Source organism: Catharus ustulatus, chromosome 3 (genome assembly GCF_009819885.2).
Source record: "Catharus ustulatus isolate bCatUst1 chromosome 3, bCatUst1.pri.v2, whole genome shotgun sequence".
Lineage (NCBI taxonomy): Eukaryota > Metazoa > Chordata > Aves > Passeriformes > Turdidae > Catharus > Catharus ustulatus.
In genome coordinates this window covers 22,823,946-22,845,270 of record NC_046223.1, presented here as the reverse complement: position 1 = coordinate 22,845,270, position 21,325 = coordinate 22,823,946, and the positions used below count along the sequence as shown (strand labels likewise).

Here is a 21,325-nt window from a genome sequence, read left to right as displayed (position 1 = left end):
TCATGTGAAATAAATATCTTGGGTATCCATCACTCATGTGAATAATGAGCAAGTATTATTATTGGGTAGATTCATGTTAGCAGAAATGGAAATCAGCTTGTATAACTTTAGAGAAAGGATGAAAATATAAAGAAAATCAGAATTTCTGTCAAAATTGAAAATCTTTACAGATTCCATACAAATACAACAGCATTTTCTTTGCAAGGACATGCAAAATCCATTTGAAAGAGGATTTAGAAGATCAGATCAGTTCATCAAATAAGAGTAGGAGCTTCTCTTGCTAATATTGTTAAATGAAGTTTTTGGTGGTTGGAACAAGGGCAGAAATATTACTACCAAGCGCACGGCTATCACAAATCATGCCTGTGGTTCTTTGGCAGAGCTATGTAGAAATTCAACAGGGCTTCTGTAAAGGGGAATGTGGACCAAGGAATTATACAAAACTCCTCTGTCATGTGTGGCTTTGGCTATTATTTTAAACAGCCCTTATTTTTAAGTGCACTAAAATTTCCTAAATCAATTCACCATTCATCTAGAAAATCCAGATGACTAATGGAGTGCAACTTCCAGACCAAATCTTGCATGGCATTCAACAGTAGTGAACATAGACAGAGTGAATAGCACTTTGGACATTTCTGGGCTCCAAGTTATTATTTGGGTGGAATGAAAGTCTGTAAACCAACCAAAAGGCAAGGGTTCAGTCAAGTAGGAAAGAGCTCTGTTCTCAGAAGAGCAGATTTGTGTTGGGATACACTGTTTTCCCTATCACATAGTGTCTCATTTGTGTTTCTCAGAGACGCTGGTTTCTTTAGCTGTCCCTGTTTTATTCACTGATAGCTGTTGACCCTATCTGGCCCTGCGTGCTGGATTTCTCAATTACAACCTTAGCCACTTCCCATAAGATAGTTCAATACTTTGGTTTTGCTCTTAACAAAGATTCCCCACTGAATACATTATCTGTTTCATTTCCATGTAACCAGGACAACTTTTGTGTATGAGCAGTGTTTTCTGCCCTTTTTTCTTTGTAACTCACTGAGTACACTAACCTCAACTGGATACTGAGTCAAGTGAGCAGAATGTGGTCTCATAGGTACATCCTCTGAAAATCTGAAAGATTAAAAGCACAGTGAGAAACAGTTATGATTCAAATGATGTGTTTGAAAACAAAACTGTATAGTTTTCAGTGTTGGTGTCAGTACCTGTGCAAGCCTTCTCTCTTTTTGTTGTTGATGCCTGCTGATTTAATTGATGGCTTGCCTGGGGAGGAGCTACTTTTTCTGGAAGGAGGATTATAATACCTGTATTTTACAAGAAAAGGTTGATGTGATGTCTTCAAAATCTGAGGGGTAAAACACTGCTTCTTTTCTGTAAAGTAAATTGCATGTTTTTCAAGGAGGTCCCCAGAGTAGGTTTTATTATCAGAGTTTTGAAATGCCTTCTTCCTGTTGTTACTGCCCAAAGGCATGTGAGACTGCAGGAGGGGTGAAGCAGATGATCTGTGGGCACTAGCACTGTGAGCTGGCATCTGAGACAAAGCACACAGAGCAGTATTTGGGATAGCCTTTCTTGCAGCAGGAGCCAGCATCAGAGTCCTTGAAGTGAACTTCTGACATGGTACAGAGAGGGGCTGCTCTCTCTTTGTCCTGGGACAGTTGCTCTGACCAGCCAGTAGGTGACCATTTTCCAACAGTGCCCAGTTTGTCTGTAAGTTAAAGAACAAACTGACAGAAAAAATTACACAAGAATTCACTAGAGACACATCTTCCTACAAAGCAGCTCACAGGAGGAATTTTAAGAAACTTTTCAAACTGGTTCAATTGGTTTTAAGAGGTGTAACGGATTTGATCAGTTCTGGGAACCACAGTTAGTGGTTAGTTGGAAAAGCCATCCTGCCACTGTGCTTGAGCTAATTAACCAGTCCTTTACCAATTTTCCTTTTCCTTCCTTCTCTTTACTAAGCTGAGGTTTCTAATAACAAGTAGTCTTGGAAAATTACAGAAATCTCATTGTCCTTGCCAGGGCTGACAGAGGGAGGACAGGAAACGTTTTTCTTCCTTGGACATTGTGTATTATTGCCTGTGGAACTGGTAACTCAGTGGCAGTCTCACAGTCCTCCTTCAATGGTGTCTTCTGTTCTCCCTCCTTGTGTGCCTGTGCAGGTGTGAGCACGGCATCATCTCATGAGTTTGAAGTCAGAGCCACTGCTTTCCTCACAAATACCACAGGGGAAATTGTGATCTATTGTTTTGCTGTTCTGGGAGAAAAGCTTATACAAAACAAAATAATGCATGTTTCAACTAAATGATGTTTGTGAACAATATAATTGGAAATCTAGTGGTAAACCCACTATGATTCTCAAATTATAGAAAGTCTTGCAATCTAAATATAGTCTGCTGAGGGATTTTTGTCTGAAAGAGACACCAGACTATGGCAGGATGAAATGTTTTGCGAGAATTTGTTGAGGTGAGGTCCACTGGCAGAATTTGGTAAAGAAAAAGTCCACTCACATTAATATGGGGTTGTCCAGTTATCTGGCAGAATATGTAGAAATAGGATTAATTACTTTAGGCTCTTGGTTTTGCCAATTAGTAATGTTCTAAAATTAAAGGAATACTGTAAAAACAACTCAAAGTATGGGAATATGCAGAAAATATTGAAATTTCATTCACTTGAAAACACTGTGTTCTCTTGAACACATTTTAGTCACATACACATACACGCAGCCATAACATGGGTACCTGTCACTGTAGGCCATGTAGGGACAGAAATGGTTCAGTGGGAGGACAGGTACCAGGTGGCAAAACTGAGAATCAAATATTATCTCTGCTTGACTAGACTATAAAAAGCCACACTGAACAAACCTGCATGTAACTGCTGTGCTACAGGCACTCCCCACACCACAAAGCACAGCTAAGTAAGGGGAAAATGGGCTTTTTCAGTGGCTCAATGCCACCTGTGTGACAGGACTTATGCTGTCAGAGCATCACCTACCTTCTGCTGGTTTGGAGAAATACTTCTGCACTTGACTGGTGAGGCAGGAAGACCATGTACAAGATCTGTCTTGTATTTCTCTAGGGTTTGAATTAGTCTGTCTCTTTTCTGCTGGTCCTTGTCTGTACATGTAAATATGAAAATACAATCTGTTCCTGTTAAATCAATGATCAGGTCATAGAGTATCAAGCTTCATTTTTTTTTTTGGATGCTAAAGACTATTCTGTCTTAATACCAAGTAGCAAACAGATAAGGCAATCATTCTACCTTTTGCAGCTAGCTCTTGCTGCTTCTGTGCTCAGCACACGTCTGAATTTGAAATCACTATGAGCCAGGACTCATTTACAGCACTCACACCATCAGTAATGAGCTACAGGAGGGATAAAAGAGCATGGTAACATTTTGTTCCCACCCTGTGTATCCTCTCCCCTAGACAGAAGCTGAGACAGGTGAAAACGGAAGAGCTCAGGCAGTGGAGTAAGGATTCAAGTCTACATACTAGGAGTTGAGTGACCAAAGTCAGGATGCCACTGTGGTGTATGCAGGTTGCAATCCCAAGAAAGTCCCCATTCTGCACTGGTCAAACTCAGGCTGAGAAGTGTAGGGTGACCCTTTTGTTAGCCCCTCACACACAAAATGAACAGAAACAGACTCAGCCCTTTGGCACTGGAACAGAAGCTATGGATGGCCCAATCCTGAAGTGTCCAAGGCCAGGTTGGGTGGGGCTCTGAGCAACGTGATCTAATGCAAGGTGTCCTTGCCAATGGCAGGGGGATTGGAACCAGATGATTTTTAAGATCCCCTTCAACCCAAACCATCCAATGATTTCATGACCTTCTGATCTTCCTGAAAATATGCAAGTGAGAGTAGAAATAAGAACACTTATTCTTATAATCATTATTGCTCTATAGCATATTATAGAATTTAATATGTAATATATATTAAGTATTATAAAATAATAAGAAGAAAATACAGGGATAGGAAGCAGATATGAGTTACCTGAGGTAATAGAAGGCCCGAGGAGCATATTTATGTGTAATGCAAACTTCTCACAATTCATTGGCCTTTGTCAGAACCTTACTTTTAACCATGTAAACAGAAATGATGCCTGAGCAAAATTTTCAACTCTTTTTACTTGCTGTGTTCCTTCCATGCACAGCTCTGAGAGAAAGTATATGTTGAAGGGCAACAACATATTTCTTTTTGTAGAGACATTTAAAAAACACCCTCCCCCCATCCAGTTCTAGCTGAAATGAGAGACTCACACAAAACATCAGTAAAGTGGGGTTCACTGAGTTGAAAATGCAGCTCTGTCAGAATTTTCTCCTCCTATGGAGCTCTGGCACGTGGTGGCACATGCCAATACTGCCAGGCAGGACAGCAAAGAAATGTGTTCTGCTCCCTCCCCTTTGGTTTCAGCTGCAGATGCTAGGCTATGATGTAATTATGGAGAGCCAGAAAGGCCTCAGGAGGGCTGGTGAAATGTGACTTCTGTAGTGTGATGATACTTTGTTTAATAATGACTTATTCCTGTCAAAATTCACAACCGCTTCATGATCAGCCCAGGGTCCCCTTACATTGCTACACTGGCAAGAGACTAAAACTTGATGTCACAATATATTGCAAATTTTTTGCTAATGAGAAGCAACAACTCCTCCTCTGAAGGGGTATAATTGCAGTAATATTGTCACAGAATAACACCTGAAACCTGGCAAAAGCAGCACTTATCAAAGATGGTTTTTTTGACGAGGGAGATGCACGACCTTAGTATTGCAAATTTCTGAATTAACAGGAGGGTTACCAAGTGTAGTCCAGGTGTTATCAGAGTACTATTTCTTTTGGAAAAGAAACATCTGAAACTTTTTAAAAACAAAACAAAACACTCTAAAACACTTACTGCTCTAAATGGGTGACTCCTCCAAAGTTTTTGAGGGGTCTTATATGGGGCACATTATCACAGAGTCTAAAATGGCCTCATGGCTGCGTCCTTTTCATTGAAATAAACAGATTTCACTGACAGCTAAAACCAATATATAGTCTCCCGAGGCATGTAATCTGGCTTTCCAGTCTTGCATAGACATGAATTCATAGCATCATCCTATTAAGAAAAACATGTTGACAATGCTAAAGCCTATTTGGATGACTGGGAAGCAGGATTATACAACTCACTGGAACAAATAACAAAATGTAGTTGCTCAATCATGCTCATGCAGAGATTAATACCTTCCCCGTTTATCTCGGTTTTCACGGGGCCCAATCAAAGGAGCCTCCCCCCATTCTGATTAAAGACTTTGCATTCTGCCATCATGTGAAAAATAGCAGGCAAGGCAGCTTGTGTGGTGTCTGTGCAACAGTGCCACCAGCCAGGGTACCAGGTTTCTTTCAGGACTGTGCCAATGGCTTGGGAGGCCTCAGGAAAAGGTGACATCCGTGCCACTCCTCCCTTCTGTCTGGGCACAGGTGAGGCAGGACAACTCAGCCTTCAGCAAGCCTTGCCAAGGGCAAGAAAATAAAATGTTCCAGGTCAAAGAGCCACAGCTTTAAAACAGCTTTTGTCTAGTATTTCACTGATATTTTGACTATAAATATGGGTTATAAACATGCCACATGGCAGCAAGCCTATTCAAATATGTCCTATTCCAGTGCATTATAGTTTTATGTTTTGAGGAGTTAGCAGAAACTCCTGGGCAGAATGTCTCATAGCAACTGTCCCTTCCCTTTCCTGATAGTTTCACGTGCTGGGTTTTGTATGTGCCACAGCCAGGTGAGGCTGACTGAGGTGTCCTGCAGCAGGTCCTGGTTTGCTGACTTGTCTGCTAAGGGATTTACTTGCCTAAACACTTTCCGGCCCTGCTCTCCAGTTTCTCTGTAGGAGGAAACAAAGGAGAAACAACAAAAAGCATTTGGAGAAAGGCCCATAATACCTTTCTCCAAATGCTTTTTAAAAGCAGCAATGACCAAGAACAAAACAGAAAATAGCGTTCAAACTTTGCGTGATGCTTGGGGATTTTTCTTTTTCTTTTTCTTTTACAAAAGCAAAAATTAACCCTCCCTTGCCTTCTGATCTCAAGTCTTAGCTGAAGAGTTTAAGAACTGGCTGAACTGCTTCCCAGGAATAGAATCATGTAGTATGGCCAGTGCAGGAGTTACTTAGGCAAGTGTATTCAACAGCCTTTTTCTTGAGCTCGTGTGCTTGCTAATTTATTGTCCTGCCTACTGTGGCAGGCATTAATTTATCAGTGCAGGAGTACAATTTCACTGGTACTTGTACTGGTATCTATACTTGTCAATGTGACAAAAGAAGAGAAAATAAAAGGGATTTGGTTGTAATCTGGTCCCTGTAAACCACAGGAAGATCAGATACTGTAGCTCCCACTCTGTTTTCCTGGCACTTCTTGTTGCTTCCCGTTTGATAAAACACCTTGTCTTTCCTTTGCTGCTGTGTGGAAGTCCTGTGTACAAAATGAGTGGGCACAAACTTACCCAATATAGTAGAATCAGCTTAGCTGATAATATTGGCTGATCTGAAGGAAACAAAATAAATCTGGGAGTTTTTTTAAAATCCAGTGCCTTTTAGTTCTACTTATCTTTATCTTATGTAGGAAGGAGGGTCGCTAAACACCTTAGATTGCATGCACAGCTGCCTCCTAAAAGACAAGGTTATTTTTGGGTCTAAGGCAGAACATTATGGTCCAAATATGAACATGGGATATAAAACCAGAAGAGGCTTCCATTAAGTTGTTTACCAGATGTTACAAAACTCAGTGATTATAGTTAGAAATAGAATCCACACCTTGGCTCATGCTTTCATTCTTGACTCAGAGTGGGAGTTCTTGTTTAATTCCTACCAAGATTTTAAAAACAGTTGGCTGATGTTTAATTCCTGATGACTTTTGAAACAGCAAGAAAGTTTCAAAGGACTGTGGGGAAAAGAGAAGAGCAAAAGTGGTAAATGAACTCCAGGCTAGCATCAGTCCTGAGCATAACAACTGAGAGGCTGTTACAAGACTCATTTGAAATAAGTAATGTGAGCAGCACCAGTCAGAAAGGTTAAACACAGAATCATACTAACTAGATAAGAAAAAAGGAGATTTTGATTGTGGTTGAATGAGATAAAGGTGTTTGTTTAAAAGACTTCTGTAAGCTCCCTGGGTTTGTTCTCAGAACATACAGTTCTGCATGGCATTTTGACTAAGAAATTGGAACAATATTACAGGTGTTTACAAAATTCTGAACTGGGAGATCTGAAAATATAATTAGCAGGTGTTTCTAAAGCAAGGATCACTTTTGATATTGTAATATTAAATTATTTCTTTCATTTATCTGAAAGAAAACATAAAATCATTTCTCATAAAGCTTGAATAACTACATTTTGGGAACTCATAAATAATAAAGGGGTGGCTTACTGTAACAAAGTGATGTGCATTGCTCAGATGTAGGGGAGCAGCATACTTTTCAGCACGGATAATGGAACATCTCCACTGTGAAAAGCCAGGCTCTTACCTAAAGAAGAGTCTTATCTGGTAAAAAAAAAATCCATATCTTCTTCTAGATAAACAACTGCCTATAATTTCCCACAGCGACAGTGGAGTCAAAATTAGTGTAATACCACTGCCCATAAAGAGTGGAAACCTCAAGTGTGAGTACAGGGAGCCTTTACTTCTGCTTCCTCAGTTGCTGCTGGAATTATACATCCTACTTTAAAACTTTACTGCTCAAGAAGCATTTACAAATTGGGAAGGATACAGAGAAGATCTGTAAGTATGATGAACTCTGGAAAACACTGTCCAAAGAGTCATATTTAAGGAGCTGAATGTATTTAAAAGGATGGTTAAGAAGTAATTTTATTCCTGCTTAGGACTACCTATAGACAGAACAGAAATTAAGCAATACAAATGTATCCTAAAGGAGAGATATATGTTAATCACTGCAAGGTAAGTTAGCCTTTGGACACTTTAATGGGAAGTGGGATGTACATAAAATGGACCTCTGAACCCTTTCTCCACAGCTCACAGAAATAGGAATGAATGTAGAAAAGACTTAGGGAAAAAACAGGCTATATAACCACAGCAGTTTATCTTGCCGTGCCTGTGAAATTCAAAAATATGTGTTGGTCATCACAGATCCCCACCAACTTTTCCAAACCATAATTTTTTTCTCATTTTTTGCTGCTATTTTTAATTAATGGAATATTAGATTTTTGGCAGTGCAATACATAGGGATACAAGGAGAGTTACTCACTAAGTTCACATCTATGGGCCAGGTGCTCTGCTAACAATTTGTCTGGTGGGGGAACTGCTTGTTTTGGCATTTCAGCGCAAAGAAGACTGTTTATTCAGCAGAAACCAGTGGTAACTGAGACTCAAATGCTTAGATTTGACTTCAGAGGCTCTTTTCTATGCTAACTGTCCTTACAAAAAGCCTATGTTGACACATCAACTGACAGGACATGGGTGTTTTTTAAGCCCCAAGGTTTGGTTCAGCATGATTTGTTTTCAGCAATATTAAAATGTTGCAATGCTATCAGGTGAGTGGATAGCAACAATTTTAAAGGGGAGGAAACATCTCTGAAACACCAGATAAAGCAAGGAAACATATCTAAGTGACACTGCCTGTTGTTCTTTGCCACATTGTTTTCTAAGCCCATGCCAAATTCTGCACCTTTTACTACTGTGAGTGCTCATGTTGACATTAACTGGAACTTCCCCAGGAGGAAGGCAAAAAGCAATCAGCTCTCCACAACAGACCACCCATTCCAGCATTTCTGAACTGCTTGAAACCTTTGTCCATAACCCACATCTGCTCTGACTAGTTCTGCCCTACTAACACATTCATGGCACTCTATGGAGCTGACAGTATGTGACACAATTCCTGTCTTCTTATTTGAACAAAGACAAGATGATATTTGTTTTACTTATGTAGAGAAAATGTGTTTTTAAAATCTTTTAGTGAGTATAAGTAAAGAATTCCAGAATGTGATATACAAGAGAAATGTCAAGATGCTTCACCCCTGTTTAAAGTACTGACTGTTGCTACTTTCTCCTTTGGCAGCCAAAAACAAAGTCAGTGCACAATGGCTGTGACAAGACTCCTGTTCTCTACATCCTCCAATAGCTCCCATTACACTCTTCCTCCCTTTTTAAAAATACTCTTTTCAACAGCACAGACTCTGAAATTGATGGGAAGGATGGTTTGGTGATTAAGACACTATAGTAAGACTTGGAAAACTATCCCTTAATTCCCAGCTCCAGAGTGATCACAGGTATCTTAATTAATCTCTGGTGTCTTAATTTGTTCCCTGTAAATGAGGATAACACTCATCTACTCTGCTCCAGCTGGTGCATCGTTTTTAGCAGATACTCCTAGAAGATAATCTAGAAATGTGCAGTGGTACTGTGAAGGAATTCAGATCCCAAATGGGGTTGCCTGCATAGGGTAGGATTTGTAATGCAACAAGAAGAATTTATGAACTAAACAAGTTGTTTAATCATGGATAAGAGCTGAATGATGCAATAGTCATACATTTGATAGTCCCTTCATTGCAGCTCTCTTGTGAGGGTGGTATAAGCATTTATTTTTTACAGACTACAAAACTTTTTATTAAATCCAGCTCACTAACGCTTCATAAACCTGCAACAATAGAAAATTGATGTTTGCCTATATAAACACATTCATTTTCACTGATTGCCAAGGGATTTGTTCAATTGCCCAAGATTCATGACAACTAAAATTCCTCATCTGTAAGGATAAAATTATGTTTATATAATTGACTGTATATTCTATTCACAGAAACTGTGGAGAAAATTCTAGAATTTTGTATGTCTTTGAACTGTCAGGAGAAACAGCTTGTTCTTTTTCACAGGTGTTATGGGCTTGAAAATCACAAAACAACTTCATTTTCAGCTGGCTAAAACCTGAATGGAAATTGTTATTTTGACTAATGTCTGTCTCATGCAGAGAATTATAAAGGGAAAAACACAGATTATAAAAAGACCACTATGTGCCACATCTAACCACTTAAATACTCTGCTGGTACACGGAAAAACAAAATTCCTCCTAAAGGAAGCTATTATTCCTTTTTCCAATTACTAAAGCATATGTTTCTGCACACATTTGTTTGTGTGTTTGGGTTTCATACTTATAAAAATGAGTCATGGCATATGAATCAATTATATGATCAACACTTCCCAAAAAGTGAACAAGAAACAGTCACATGGCTTCATGTACTTAGATAAAATATTTCTTGTAATTCCTTTTTGATAAATGTATATTCTGTACTCTTAAAAGTCCAAGGAATTGTGTAAAGTAGGTAGTGGTCTGCAAAGCTCATCTTGCCACTGTTGGTAGTTGGCCTTGGCTCGGTAATCGAATTGTAGCTCAACAGAGAGGAGAAGGAATGGCTTTGTCTTAAGACCAAGGTTGTGGACACGTGAAAGTGTGCTCAGAGAGGCAGATTAACCTTGGGTCTTCCTTCAGGAGTTTCTTTAGCTTGGGTAGAGTGACCAGACCACTTCCTAGCACAGCTTCACCATGCTGGTGTGTGCATTATTCTGGACTGATACCCAGTGTTCTGCTAATGGAAGCAGAGCAAATACTGCAAAACTAGGACAAAAAAAAAAACAAAACATGAGAGCAGCCCTTGATGGACACACTCTCATTCCTGGAATGGAAGAGTAGGAAGAGAATTAGGGTAGGGTGCCTTGGACCACTGCACTTTCCTGTATTGATGGACTTGGTGGAGTCAAAGGGCTGAGCTTTAGTAAGAGATTTTCAGAACTGCAGGATTAACTAATGATTTGAATGGCTCATTCTCCTGTATGGGTTGTGGGTTACCTTTATGGATCTCCTGTTTAGGACTGCTTTGATTAATCTTTGATGAATGTTTTTTCCTAGTTTTCTGCCAACTCATCTGGGATGGTGTCATATGTACATCAGAGAGGTTTCTGCTCTCCTTACTGAGCTGATCGGCCTCAGGAGATTTGAGTCAAACTTGGGCTCTTTGAATCTGGGGCAGAACATCATTGTAACATGAAAATAATGGTTAGAAGACACTTCTACAGCTGTCTTATGCTTTCAAGGTCCAAAAATGTGACTCAATTGCTTCATATTAGTTGTTAATTATGAATCCCTAATAACTGAGAAAGTTAAAGGACCTTCTGGATGCTAAGTTTAAGTCTCAAGGCTCAGTGCTGTATAAATAAATAAAGCACTGATTTCATGCAAAATTACACAGAATTTTCTCCTTTGTTCAGATAAAAGCAATGCCTCATAACATTTTTTTTTGCCCCATGACCTTTCATACTTCCCTGGGAACATGAATTCTTCTTTTTGATGCCTGAGACATGCTTCTGAAACCTTGTCACGGTGCTTTCAGCAGCACACCTTATCCTCTTTCCATACTCATTAGAGATTCTTTCTAGGAAGTGTGTCTTCTGCTGAGAGTAAAAAATGTAAACATCCTCCTACACAGACACTTGGAATGACCAAGGAATTCCTGTTTTCACAAGGCTTTCATAAATCATGCTGTTCTCATGACTCCTAAAACACCTCTGTATAATTTTATCTCCACAAGAACACTTGTGATGATGAACTCTATCTCTCATATCCCTGATCTCTGCTGCATCTTCAGCTAATATGCCTATTCTTAAGGCATGGGACAGACACATGTTTTTCCATTCTTTAAGGGAAGCTGAAAAATGGCCCATGATTTTTAGCATAAGAACACTAGAGATGCAGTTTTACAGTACAACACCGTCAACCCTGTGTTGTAGAGAAGTGACTGCTCAGGAAGCTTTATTTTTACTGTTTCTCCCTAGCTTATGACAAAAGTTACATTACAGACACAACTATTATTTCACCATTATTTCTCTACTATTTAATCCAGTGATACAAATTGGCTCAAAGCTTTGTCAGAGCAGGTTCAGACTGGACATCAAGAAGCATTTCTTTCCCAAGAAGGTGGTCAAACACTGGAACAGACTTCCTAGATAGATGATTGAGGCCCCAAGCTCATCAGTATTTAAGAGGCATTTAAGCAATCTCTTATTAATAGGTTTTAACTTTTGGTCAGCCCTGAATTGGTCAGGCAGTTGGACTGGATGATCACTGTAGGTCCCTTCCAGCTGAACATTCTATTCTATTCTATTCTATTCTATTCTATTCTATTCTATTCTATTCTATTCTATTCTATTCTATTCTATTCTATTCTATTCTATTCTATTCTATTCTTACAAATTGATTTTTTATAAATTTGGCACTTGCTACTTGTTACAAACCATGCTTAAAGGTTGTTAGAAAAAAATTTTATGTGAGAAAATCAGCTAATTCAATGGCATCTTACCCACTGCAACATTAATACCTTAATGAAATCTAGAAGTGCAGAAAGCCTAATGAATCAATAAATTTAAACCGTGTCCTTCTACAGCTTAGAACTGAAAATCCAAAATATACCTGAAGAAATTCAGGAGAAGGTCCTATACACTGCACATCTCACACTTTTTCTGTACAGTTCTGAATCTGCAATGCAACACTACAGATGCCCTGTGAAATGGTGCAGTTTATTCAAAGGAAATATTAGCAAATTCTTTACAGTGTTTTAGCTGCTATGCATTTATTCTTAAAGTGAAACACAGCATTGCACTCTGCATTTTCTTCTGGCTTCTCAGAACTAATGTTTGTAGCTATTTGAGTCTTTCTCTTTAATTTTACAGGGTTTTGTGTGTCTCCATCACTACCAAGTGACCTGAATTTTCTTTTCAGCCTACCACTGAAACGTGTGGTATCCAACACAGATCACACATTTGGAAAAATCCAACACAGTTCACACATTTGGAAAATAAGGTTATACCTAACTGAGTGTATGGATTGAGAACAGATAAGAAAATATATGGCTTCAGAATGTGTACCTGTCAAAGTTCTAATAAATGTCAAGGCTTTAAAAGCATTCCACATTTAGTAACTAGAAAAAGTAATAGTGGGAGATGGCTGTGGGAGAAAACTGTACATGAAAAGAAAAAAATGCTGTAATCTTTACTAAGCAGAAAATTAGTTTTGCCCTTCCATTATTCTAGTAGGCTGGCAAAACAGACTTAATTTATTTTGTTTATGCAAATGATATTTGATTATGCAAATAATAAACAGAAACCTATTTTTGTAGGCACAAAGTCATTTTATACTGCTGTAATGATTTACACATCAACCCCAACAACAGCAACTGTACCTCCATTGTGCTACTGCCCTACTTAACACTTCAGAACACAAGAGTTTTGATGCACATTTCCACAGTGACTTCTAAATTTTGAGATTTATTCTTTGAGGGATAAAATTTCTTTTGCCAAGGCAGACATTTCTGAAGCTAGCTTGCCAGAAGAAGGACTTATTATATATATTGTATCTTTTAGTGAAAATAAATATTAAATTACAGAGGTGATTTGCATTTCCACAGTGGGCTACTGACAAAAATTATATTGGGTCCTCGCTTCTCTGACTGGGAGTATCAGGTTATGACTTTTATGACCATCAGGCACCTTGTACTCAGTGTGGGCTTCTAAATTAACAGAAACTGCACAAAGCTGTTCAGCTCTGCTTAGCTCTGTAACAGGAGTGTCTTCCTAAGAAAGCATTTTAAGAAACACAGATAATATTTCCCTCTGATACATCCTCTAGAAACACTTGTTATTGTGGCAAACCCAGCTGAACAAACTCTGTGTCCTCTTGATATTCTCAAGGAGGTGAGATTCTACTCTTCATGCATTTCTATATCAGGATCACCTCTCTGTCAAAATAATGTTCTCATAAAACTTTCCATGGCATTTCTCTCTATTATTAGAGCACTGTTTAATCACTATTAAAGTGATTAATACAAAATACTAATCTTAAAATTATTATATAAAAGACAGCTCTGAAAAAAAAAAAGGAAAACATTGTTCAGCATGAGGAGTTAAAAAAACAAAATTAAGAGAGTTTTGATTGTAATGTGTTATGATCTTGAACTTGTTCTTTCGCTCCTGTCTAATGAGGATTTCGTATGATATGTTTTTTGAGGGCAAGGGTTATGTTTGCCTTCTAGACTTGTGTGTATCTTGCTGGAACAACTGCATCTCACCATTGCCTCTGAGCTTTCTTTGCTTCCATGTGCATTATGCCCTGCTCAGAGCAACAACCCGCTTCAGGTCTCGGATACATGCACTGTGGAAAAACAGGAGCTTCCTGTTTCCCCAGCTTTTCGAATTTCATTTTAAAACAGGAGGTGTCTGTGTAGGAAGCGTGTGTGCTACCATGTATGTAACTATCAGAGAGATAGATAGATAGATAGATAGATAGATAGATAGATAGATAGATAGATAGATAGATAGATAGGTAAGAAGAATATGCCTCCCAACCCGGTGCTTGAGGGAAACCAAACACATTCAAAAGTGAAGGCTTTGTTTCCACAGAAAGATATGAACGGGTTGTTTTCCCTCAATCTTCCTTCCTATCCAAAAGGAAGGGCAGGAGAGACTTTGCTTTGCCATTGGGTCCTGCAGGCTTCAGCCAAGAGGTGGCGTCGAGGCGCAGCGCAGCGTTCTCTTACCAAACCCCCTTTTATTACTCAGAACCTGTTTCAGCAGTCGTGTGCCCGATGTCCAGAGACACACGGAGCCGTTAGGGAAATAAAAAATACAGCATGAAATAACAAGGAATTCAAAGGGCCAGTGGCCTGAATTTAGACTGGAAAGCTGAAGCAATGTGTGACTCCAACAGCCTTGCTTGCAGTAGTTGTTTCAGCAAATCCCACACTGCAGGTTTTATCTGTGCAAACAGGAACCAAGTGCTGGATACAATTAAGCTACATACTAAATTAGATGCCATATACTATTATCTTAACCCTGACAATACGTATTTTCAGCATGTATATGCCTTTTCAGAACACCTTTACCATAAAAGAAGACAAGTGTGTCCAAACCAAACAAATGGAGAGAGACCTATTTTCAAAACAAACCAAAATAAAACTACTCACATTTAACGCTGGTATGCAAACTCTTTGGTGCAGATGAATCAACAGCAGCTGTATTAACAAAAGTAGGTTCAGTCCAATGACACTCTAACATCACAAATAATCACAGCAAAATGGGTAGAGATGAAACTGATAATCCTAAGGTGTTGAATTCCCTAGGGGAATATAGTATCAGACTGCATAATATTAGCATTATTATTAAGGCAGATCTACTGACCACCAAATCCTAATTTTTCCCTACTGATGAACACCATTTTCTTCTATTATCTTTGTCCTTGATCAGTTCTCAAAATCTGTCATGCTGTGAAATTAGTTGGGTTACAACTGCAAAGATGCTACTAGAGGATTTGACCCCTTGTCTCTATTAGCATAAAAGCATAAGATAAGTGCCTCAATAGTCCTGTTACTGGTTCAGTAACAATTGTGGATCTGATTTTTGTGGCTTTCCCCCATGTCAATTAGAAATTAGAGCCAGTACGGCTACATTTATTAATCTTCATTTTAATTTATAACTTAAGAAAAGCTGTAATAATTTTGTATTGGCATTTATACTACCCAGAAAGTTTATATTTCATGGATGAGTATGCAGCTGTTATCAGAGAGGGGAAATTTCCACCTAATGCTCCAAGATGTGATTCAAGATGTCCCGAGGCTCAAGGTCATCAGTTTCTCATCATCTTCCTAGCAAAAGGAGCTATTTCATTAAGCAATTACAGACAGTTCTGCACATCACATTTTCTGTTATTTGGTCATTTGGTTTTCATTGTAAAAGATTAAATGGAGTAAGCTTCGAGGAATCAAGCATTCCTCGGCCTTCATTAAGTCCTGTGTCCCTACAGAAGATATTAAGGATGGTAATGGAGCTCTATGTCAGATTGCATATCCCTGGATTTAACTGAGGTACATAAGGAAATAGTATTTTTGACTGCAGAGGGAAAAGCAATCACCTAGAAGCTCAATATTCCAGTTGCATTTGAAGGACACTGACTTCATTTCCATCTTTTACTTCTGTGGTTACTGCCAAATGTCAAAGCAAATTGTAGTTCGTACCAGTGCTCTGAAGTTTTGGACATGCAGGGCTAGCCACTGTCTGGAGTGAGACCAAACAGGTTGTAGTTTAAAAAGCAGAAGCATTTCAAAAAGATTGGAGAATATTTGGAAGGACACTGGAGAAGGCCTTTACACCGTGACCAGATTTTTCAGAGGCACAAAATTCTGCAATCTCTTGTAAAGCTGTACAGAACAGGTGGCAAATCAGAATTTCACAGCAGGTATGTACAGAAGAGAACCTTGATATCCTCGCAATATTGCAGTTTTTAATATGTATGCAAAAGTTAGCTCTACAAGGAAAACCTGTGTGAATGATGAAGCACTATAATAAGTAAAGTAAGTGTTTTAAGATTAAAGGTTCCAAATCTCACCTTTGAGCATTGTAAATTCAGATCATGAAACACCTAAGAATTAGAAATTTTAGCCACTGGAAATTTTGATTAGCATCTACTGTGAGAAGCTCTTTCCAGATTGACTGAATTCTGCTGCAGAGGAGCGGGGCTGACATTTGAAAAAAGAATTTAAACCTTCTTGGGAACAAAGCACTTGGTTCATTTTATACTAAGAATATCTTTTGTGTAGTTCTTCTGAGCTGTAAGAATGTAATTGACAAAAAGTCTGCAAAACACCTCTGTCACTTCACTTTTATTTTCTGACCTTCACTCCCTCATTTAGACAGTACCAGTTGAGAATAAAATTTCAATTATGTATGGCAGTGTTAGCTGCTCTTAATTAGTACCAATGCTTCTGTATATTTATAAGTAAAACTCTAGGATGTGAATTCCACAGTTCCTAGAGTTCACTTTTTCTGTGACAGTAGCCATGAAAAAGCAAAAGTCACTTGAGTACAAAAGTACACAGCAGCCATCCAGCTTCTGGCTCCTAATATGAACAGGATGGTCATGAACTGTTGCGTGGTGGAGGTCATGCAGCTTTCATGGATTGATTCTCGCACCACAATGAAAAGATGCACTGTATTCGAGCAAGGTAGTTTTAAGATAAAGCATTTGGCACTGCAAATTGACAAAAGGATTGGTCTCCTGGCAAAAAAAACCCCCACAGCAGCAATCTCATCTATTGTTCAACAGTTCTGTGTTATTATAAAGCTCTCTGCATGTGATCAGTGAATTTTTCGGTCAGAAAGCCTTTGGAGCCCAAGGGCTGGAAGTCTTGTAGGAACCTAATTACAGCTATGGCCATTCAACTCCACCTGTTTCATCTGCACCTAAAGCACCTGGAAATTTACACAGCTCCAGACAAATGACAGAGGACTTTTTTTTTCTTAATTCTGAATTTTCTTTTCAGTATCTGTGGCTATTTGCAGGAGCGAGAGCATTTGAAGAGTCCTCAGGAAGGTGACTACATGTGGTTAGTGGAACTACCCCCCAGGTTACTTAGGACTGATACTGTCACTTTCTAAACATCAAAAGCTGCAACCCCACTGTTACTCTCCAGTGGTTTCTCCCAATTAAACAAATACCTGCCCTAGTTCTCATTTTACCTTTCCTGTTAGTCTACTGCCATATACACCTAAACAGAAACTATGAGTAAAATAATACAGGGGACTTAGATAATATTTCTCTTCCTAACATTAACTTGTCATTTCATGGAACAGCTTCTCTCCATGGACTTTACAGCTTTCAACAGTCGGAATTCTCCCAAGCTTCTCCCAAGACAGGTTACAGTTGCAATTGAGTGTTCTATATATCTCTTAGGGCACATCATTTTATGCCTCCTACTCCTGTTGAGTTAGTGACAGAGAGAGGGAGGAAAGAAAGGGGAAGAAATTCAGCAACCAGCCAAAAATAGGGCAACCAACATATCCTTGACTGTGATTTCACCTTTTACCTACACAGATATTGTCATAAGACTGTACACACCTTTGGCAGACGTCAGTTTCTTGAAATGAGCAGCCATGTGGTCTTGAATGATGTACTGATTGGAGAGTTTGCAGGAAGGTCCAGGAGAAAAAGCTGCAAGAGGGAAAAAACTGGGTTTATTCAGTGGGACAAGCAATGTCTCAGGTAATAATAGTTCTGAAAAATACTGTAATATTTAGCGTCTCCTGCTTGCAATAACATCAAGTCCATATTCATTCTTTTATTTAACAAAGTAAGAATAGCACAGAATGTAACATGAACAAGTGCCAGATTATTCCCAGTTTTCATGTTTCTGAGTACCTGAGAATTATAGCTTGCAATAAGTAATGTACGAGCCTTTGATATTGTTGAACTCTGGAGAATAAGAGAGAATCTCACTGTTTAATATCTGATATAATAGAAAGCATTTGCCTTCTGAAAGATTTAATACGAGAGAGTATTAAATAATAGTAGAGAGCGTTAACGCTATTATTAATGCTAATAGTTTTATTAGACAATATTACAAAGTACTGAAAAATGCATGTTAATATCTCACCTCTTGATGATACCAGACCTAAGTCGAGCACTCGAGTTAGGTAAGTGGACTGGATATAGACAAACGCAGAAGGGCCAGAAGAGGCACCAGATCATGGAACTGAATTGTGTTACACTGACCATGACACCCCTCTGAGTCTCTAATTCGCCAGACTTCCCAGATTCAGAAAAATTTGTCTCTGTGTCTGATCTAAGTTAATTAACCCAGAAAAAGAAGTCAAGAAGCAGATAAACATTTACTTGTTGTAATTTTAACCTGTCAGTGTGGCTAAGATAGATAATTTTCTTTCAATCTGCTTCCAAACAAAAATACTTTCTTTCTCAAAACCTCTAATTTTCTAACACAGGATTTGTAGATGGAAAGTTACTAGCACATAGTATTGGAAAATCAAAAGAAAACTGGAAACTAGAAATCTAATGTACCTGACTTTCCATCCACAGACCCAGAATGACCCTTACACTGAGATAATTAGCCCATCCAACCCTATCCAGATTTGGTTTTCTGAGCCAACAAAATAAATGATTCTTTCATTGTTCATGTCCCCAATGTACAATTTAAGCTAATAACTTTGTTTCATAGCTTTTATTATGTTTTGAAAGAATAGGAGACCTCGATTTGAGAGTCTGGGAATCAATCCTTTCTAATCTCAGTTTGGCTGCATCCTTACTGTGTTGCTTTTTCTTATCTCTTGCCTACCAAAGTGAGCCAGTGATACAAACTGCTTTTAACTGCCAAGGAGCTTGAATTCATTCAATTTATGCTGTCAGCTTTTGAACCAACACCATAAAAAACAGCAGGACAGAGCACCTGATGCTGGATTTGTTGCTTCACTTAGTATTATTCCCTTGTGTTTTCCTGCAAGTGACTCTGTCTGCCAGAAGGGCATTGGCATGAAGACTTGATGGCAACAGCTGGTCCAGGAGCAGCAGCACATCCCAACATGACCAGCTGAAGGAAGATGCTGTTCAGCTCCAGGGCCACCCTTTCTGATTGTGCATGGACCACACCAGAGTGCTTCCACCAGCACACAAGCAGGTGCAGAGACATCAGCAGAAATGGTGACTCCATGTTTGCTATGAAGAATGGAGAACTTGGTGCAGTATTCTGAGAAAACTGCATTTACCTCTTGTCTCAATTACATTGAGCATGAATAGTTACAGGCACCACAATGGAATCTGGTACCTGAAGCAGACAAATACAAAGCTGACAAACTTTCTAATTGTGAAGGTTTACACACCCAGTTTTACTCAGGGAAACCCCTCATGGGTGTCAATGCCATAATAAAGAAATAAAATAGTTAAAATCAGTACTATTCTATTTCAAAGCTCTTATGTGCTTGAGACCTCTAGTTGTTCACTCCAAAACTTCTAAAAATAATTTTTTTTCATTAATTTTGCCAGTTGTGCTGTAACCTCCTGCTGGCAAAAACAACTGGAACAAGCTCTTCAGTAACATCCAGCACCATTCCTAGCTGGTTTAAAGCAGGGTGGCTCTCCTAGTTCAAGGAATTGCAAAACCCTAAATCACAGTATCTATAGGCTCTTGTCACTAAAGGAATGAAAAAAGTATTTCAGTAAATTACCCAAATCTTTCCCTGATTAGCAGTGACAAGCTGATTTCAATATATGCAGTGAAAAAGCATGGCAGAAGAATGAAGTGATAATCTAAAAAATATCCAAATATTAAAAAGGAAGGGAAAATCCATTTATAAAAAGAACATTCTTCTCAAAATGAATAACTGCCCCAAATTTGAAATGCTAAAGATATACACGGCACTAGTAGTTTAATCTAATTTTTGTCTTCCATAAAATCTAACTCTGTGCTGTGTCCAGAAAATTACTGACATTGTGCAATAAGCAACATTGTGGTTATTCCTATGTAAGGAAAGGAAAAAAAAGCAAATTCCTTTCTTAGCCAGAGACTTTCTGTTGAACTTTGGCAAGTTATTCTGTGTTTTTGTGTCTCAATCTCGCTGAACAGAGGACATGAAAAAGCACATCCCTTTCTCAAAGAAAAGACTTTAAGGGCAAAAACAATGAAATGGAGAGACTTAGGGGGTGTTTAACTAAGTATTTCCCACCATTACAGAGGGCCATCTTATTTGAGCTCACTGGAAGTTTACACTTTCAAGCAATTTTTCTTATGTTTTCTTTGAGCAACTTCAAATTGAAGGAAATGGGAAATAGAAATCTACTGGGAATTTTAAGTAGTCGTATTAAGAGGCTCTGTTGATGGTGCAAACACACGTCAAGTCAAATTGAAACAGTCCTTTTGTGTGCTGCAAAGACAGGCAATGTTCTTAAGCCCATTTTTGAACAGAATCCAAGTTCTGTATTTTCTGCTGCCTTACACAGATCTCATTTGCTGCAACATTCAGCAAATTGCTTGATCCAAGTTTTCAACGTTTCAGAGTTTCAACATTTTCTATATATGAGCACAGGTCTATCTAGAGAAAGTTGTCTGCTTTTGAAAATTTTTCCAAACTCTGAAAATATTGTACTTCCAATACATTTACATTTTGTTTCTACACATGAGGAAAGATCTCCAGGAAACCAGGACCCAAGAACAAATAATAAAGAACAGTGACAACCCTCTCAACAGTGACTCTTTTTTATTTCCAACTTTATAATACTTTCCTAGCAATTTATTATAGCCCTGAATGTGTACTTGTGTGATGACTAATTTGCCTAGTTTCCACTGATTGAATTGCAAGAGATTACCTCTGCACATCATGTCTGGAGAATATATCATGTCTAGAGGTATAATGTCATACATTAATCCAGTCACAGCAGTATTAAAGCTTGACTGATACACAATGACAGTGATAAAACATGTCTTTTCCATGTAGCTGAAAACCAAAAATATAGTTTTGAA

The 21,325-nt window shown here is 38.6% G+C and overlaps 1 protein-coding gene across 1 annotated transcript in view; it reads right to left on the bottom strand.

Moving 5' to 3' along the window:
* The window catches only part of LOC116994385 (spermatogenesis-associated protein 7 homolog), a 44,483-nt gene that overhangs the window by 15,673 nt on the left and 7,485 nt on the right, over nt 1-21,325 (bottom strand). The window contains exons 3-7 of the mRNA XM_033056046.2: nt 17,917-18,009; nt 14,990-15,037; nt 2,992-3,113; nt 1,200-1,702; nt 1,047-1,107 (exon numbers count right to left, since the gene is read on the bottom strand). Of these exons, the coding sequence (XP_032911937.1) occupies nt 1,047-1,107; nt 1,200-1,702; nt 2,992-3,113; nt 14,990-15,037; nt 17,917-18,009 (827 nt within the window). The remainder of the gene's footprint in view (nt 1-1,046; nt 1,108-1,199; nt 1,703-2,991; nt 3,114-14,989; nt 15,038-17,916; nt 18,010-21,325) is intronic.